Source organism: Lygodium microphyllum, chromosome 2 (genome assembly GCF_053477565.2).
Source record: "Lygodium microphyllum isolate KBCC chromosome 2, Lygodium_microphyllum_v1.1.10, whole genome shotgun sequence".
Taxonomy (NCBI): Eukaryota; Viridiplantae; Streptophyta; class Polypodiopsida; order Schizaeales; family Lygodiaceae; genus Lygodium; species Lygodium microphyllum.
Genome location: NC_141136.1, coordinates 15,519,306 through 15,524,142, shown reverse-complemented (window position 1 = coordinate 15,524,142; position 4,837 = coordinate 15,519,306). Strand labels below are relative to the sequence as shown.

The 4,837-nt window shown below is 40.8% G+C and overlaps 1 protein-coding gene across 1 annotated transcript; it reads right to left on the bottom strand.

The window, feature by feature from the left end:
* Positions 1 to 845: 845 nt before the first annotated feature.
* LOC148039507 (uncharacterized) lies at positions 846 to 4,433 on the bottom strand. The gene is made up of 3 exons (XM_087691333.1): positions 3,087 to 4,433; positions 1,326 to 1,760; positions 846 to 1,085 (listed from the first exon to the last, which is right to left on the bottom strand). Exons 1-3 carry the CDS (start codon positions 3,891 to 3,893, stop codon positions 1,002 to 1,004), a joined length of 1,326 nt encoding a protein of 441 aa, XP_087547459.1. The 5' UTR covers positions 3,894 to 4,433; the 3' UTR covers positions 846 to 1,001.
* Positions 4,434 to 4,837: the final 404 nt, after the last annotated feature.

Genomic DNA, 4,837 nt, shown 5'->3' with positions numbered 1-4,837 from the left:
TATAGATTGTTACTTATTGGTGCACCCCTCTAAGGTCCAGTATGCAAGTAAGATAGATCATTTGCTAATTTATCATTGATAAAATATACTCTTTTTCTCAAAAATTCTATAACCTTATTTCAAAAAAGAAAAGTGAATCTATAAGTATATTTTCATGTGTCTCATAAATTAAAGATCTACTTTTTTGAACATGTGTGATAGGTTGATATCTTTATTGAGTGGCCCCCCCCGGAGAGCTCTTGCAGTTCATGTGCACTTTGGAGCTAGCATGCAAAACCTTCTTCAAGAAAGGAGTACTAGGTATTTTTAGATGGAAACTATCCTATATACATGTATAGGTAACATTTTGGATGTGTTGGTTGTCATTTCACTTTAAAGAGATGTCTTGGGCCATGAAAATTTGGTATAATAAATGGTGATAGAATAATTGGTTTTCTAGTGGGAAAATTGATCATCATTATTAACCATGTAATTGATAGAAGAATTTTTTTGTGGGGGAAATTGATCATCATTAATAACTAGGTAGATGGTAGTTGTTATAAGAGTGTTACGTAATCTGGTTATGTAAAATAGTGGAAAATTAGTAACAATTTGGTAGCATAATTAGGGTTTACATGTCATAGAATCCATTTGCACACACGTGTATGGCTCATGAATAATAAATACTACCTTGCTTTCCCAACTTATACATCAAGTCCAATATATCCTTCATGAGTTTTTATCCATTCATGATGCATGCAACTATATTTGGCCCACAAAGACTGTTATGAATTACAACTTCTATGAAATCCAAAAGATTTGTTTTTGTATCTAATGTTTTCCCATCTCATGTTTTAAAGATGTGTGGTACAATAAATCTTTAAATTAAGTTTGGTATATTTATGATACAATACAAAAATTCATGATTTATACATAATCCTTAAATTTGGAACCTCTAATGGAACACGATCTCAAGTAAATCCTTGTGTATAAGCATCTTAAATCACAATGCCTTGTCTGTGCTAAAGTGTATGGTGTATACTAAAGATATGCTGAAAAGTCTCAGCAAGGTCATCTGGTGATTCCAACCGGCATTCAACATCCACCTGCAAAAATTTAAACCCATGTTTAGATGGATGTGTTATAATGGGATCATTGTACTAAGTTCTAGATAAAGCCTTCTATATTAAGGAAAACTATCAAATGATCCTTTTTTTGAACTATTGCCTAAATGTGGTATTCATTCATGATTTCTATGGTATTTGTGTTTGAATCAATGCAGTAAGTAACAAGGAAGAACATTATTTTGAATCTATCCAAGGGAATGATATTTTAGAGGGTCTTACCTCAAGATTAAAGGAATACAAAACTGTATCATCAATGGTTGTAATGTTTAAATGTATGACTTTCAGTCCAATTTCAGTGATTGCTCCCAAGCTGTGCACTAGCAAGTGTGGCCTTTTTTTTGCAAGGACCTTTATTTGGGCAGATGAGCCAACCATTTTTACCTCCACGTTTGTTGTTGATGACTTCAACTCTACATATGTCTCTTCAAGCTCATGATATAATGTGTTATCCATCATAACATGACTGAAATTTGGTGTACAACAATGGACTTCTTGTGGATATTGTAGCAAATCACCCACGAATTGTGAGACAGGACCAACCCCAATATCTTTACCATGTTCTTGTATATTCTTTTGCATTTGTAAAGAATGTAGCACATGTTCTAGCTCCTTAACAAACTGAATGGCACCTCCAACAATTGATGCTTGATCTCCCTGTGGAATAAGGAGTTAGCTAATGTGAAAGATCTATATGTACATATTTAGTTATGACATCCAAGTGATTCTTCATAGCTGTACAAGTCACATGCATTAGTTATGTTACTTAGTATTCCTTATGCATGCAAGATTATTCAAACACAACCGATTTAGTGATAGAATAAATACTTCAATTCCTTTTTCCATCAAACCTTCCAACCAATAATTATATACTTCTAATTGCATCATGTTGCATCCTTCTTAATGTTCCTTTCACTCATATAATACTTGCTTACTTATTTAGGCTATTGAGCTAAGGTAAGTGAGAAATACCTTACTTATTCAAATTCTTGAGCCAAGGTAAGTAAGAAATGCCATAATTATGCATAGATAACATAATTGAGAATAGAGGAGTCAATAAATGCATCAAATTCATGAGTGTAAGAGCATGTACACAGGAGAAGGGAATACCCTAAGCATGATCATCATACTTAAGGAGCAATTTGGCTTGTTTGCTCAATGGTAATAGTTAGAAAGTGAGAGCATAAGATCCATAAAAAAAGCTAAACATGAGGGAAGGAATAAAGTTCATCAAACCTTTTGAGAGATCGATGTACTTGGGAAGTTGTCTAAGATGTGAGGGTTTACTGAAGTACATCAAACCTTGGAGACTGAAGTTAGGAGAGTGAGGTGCTCGGGAAGTCACCTTCCAACCAATGATAAAAAGTAAGGGTGTTATGAGTTAATAAATAAGGTCATAACATCATAGAAGACATAGCAATTTATACAAAAATGACAATGCTCGTAAATTTTGATCGAACTTTCAAAGTTAAGCCAACATGGAACAAAGCATTGGCCTCATCATATAATATTGCCGCTATTGTTGGAAAGCTAAGTCACTATTGCATAGGAATTCAGTGGCTAGCCTTGCTATGCATAATGCCATAACAATCCATTGATTTTTTCTTCATTTTTTCCTTTGTTATAATGCGGGATTCTTATTAAGGTGCCAAGGCCCTCCATACGAGGGGGGCTGAGCTGTCCGTATGATTTGCACTCGGCCCCCAAAAAACACAAACAGTGTGTGAGTCCCCCCCAAAAAAAACACACACACACACACACTGAGGGCACCAGCTCGCCCTTCAACTGCTATTGGCATTGAACTAATATTAAGAGGAGTGCGAGGAGCTATGGGTCAAGGGCGATATGAGCTCGAATACAAGAGTGGGGAAGATTGAGGTGCCTGAGAGAGCGTTATGAACTGACGAAGTAACTTTAGATTTAATTAAGCATAAGCTAAGCTTAAGAGGGGCACGAGACACGAGCAATGGATCAGATGATTACCCGCTGAATGTACGATGGAGGCATGAGGGCGCGGAGAGCCATGAGGTGCTCATTCATCTGCTTTCGTCTGTTGCGCTCGACGGCGATGTGCGTGCGGCGCTGGTGCTCCATCTCCTCACTGTTCTTGCGGGAGCGACTGCGCTTCTTCCTTTTCCTGCCACCTGCAGGAGCTAATTGGGCCGTGCCGACCGGGACCACCATGGGAGCTGCAGCTGCCGCCGCCACCTGCACCATCGACGTGGACGGCGACATCACTGATGTCGCCGCCAAGACATCGCGACTGCATGCTTTGATTGTGGCCATGGCGGCCGGGCCCTGAACTTCCGAGCTCATGGACTGATCAGTCGAGGACGTGCAGGATCTGAGAGACGGCAACGGCTGCCGTCGAGTGAGGCTATCGTCGACCAGGTCTCTGCGTATCATGAGATTCAACTGGTCCGCGACGCCCTGGTGAGAGAGTGCCGGCACCGCCGCTGCCGCCATACTGCTAACCACGTTGCTCATGCTCTTCGGCTGCTGCTGATCTTCCAGAGACGGCAGCTTGCAGTAGACGGCATCCATGTCGGATGCCGACGTAGTGGTGCCTGATGAGTCGGCCATCATCAGCCCGTCCGACGGCTCCTCTAATAGATGATCCAGAAAGGCTCTGTGGACCGGCTCATTGCCTCTTCCAGGATACCTAGCCAGGGACTGTATCAGACAAAGATCCTCTTGGAAAGCTGTAGAGTAGTCCTGAGGGGCCAGCGCCACCACATCATTGCCGCCTGAACCGTCGAAAATTGCATGAGTATAGCCCATTATAATCATGGACCCTTACCTATCTTGACTATATATCAAGACGGCAGCGGCTTAATTGCTCAGAGTCCTTTACAATCTGCTGACCGAGTGTTTGATTCACACGTCAAAGTAATACAAGCAAGGATAGCTGCGTCTGTATAGATAATTGATGAAGCAAGTCATCAATAGGGCAAACATATGCAAATGGGCCATGACAGCGGAGTGCAGAGCCTCAGAAAGGACTACTCTCGTACAGTGGTGGTGGCGGAAGGTGATTCATAAGGCGAGGCAGCATGGAGTCAGACAAATTAGGTCCATTAATGGTTCTCATTATGAGCTATCGAGAAGGTTGGAGGGCTGTGTGTGTAACAAAGGAGGTATGCAGGATTTATATAAGAGACGTAGTGAGGGAAGCAAATCGATGGGCGGTGTACGCAGGGGCATTTACTGAGGGCCGAGGTTTGGGATAAATGTATGGAATGATCTGATGAAGCTAAGGCAGCTAGGAGGTGGACAAGAAGGAATTCTGGTTATTCCTAGTGAATCAATCACTCAAAATGAATGTAGAGAGAGAGAGAGAGAGAGAGAGAGAGAGAGAGAGGGGGGGGGGGGGGGGCAATTAAAATACGAGCAAGCTTCCAAAGTAGCCAGTTTATATTTTCAAATTTTATAAAGGCTGTTAAGGTTCATACCTAAAATGCCTGAAGGAATTGCGCGTTTACTGCCGGCAAAAATACGTCAATATGCCTTTCTGTTAAGAGGGGCATTGTTATGTATTAATAATATATAGTGGTGCAATGTTATTGAGAACCTATGTAAGGTATATGCGGAGAGGTTAGTAGAGATATATGTGGAGAGAGAGAGAGAGAAATTCCAGCCAATAAAACTATGTTAAAATTTAGATGGATTGTTTGGGGAGAGAGAAAGAGAGAGAGAGAGAGAGAGAGAAAGTCCTGTAGCCGACCTTGTCCGGA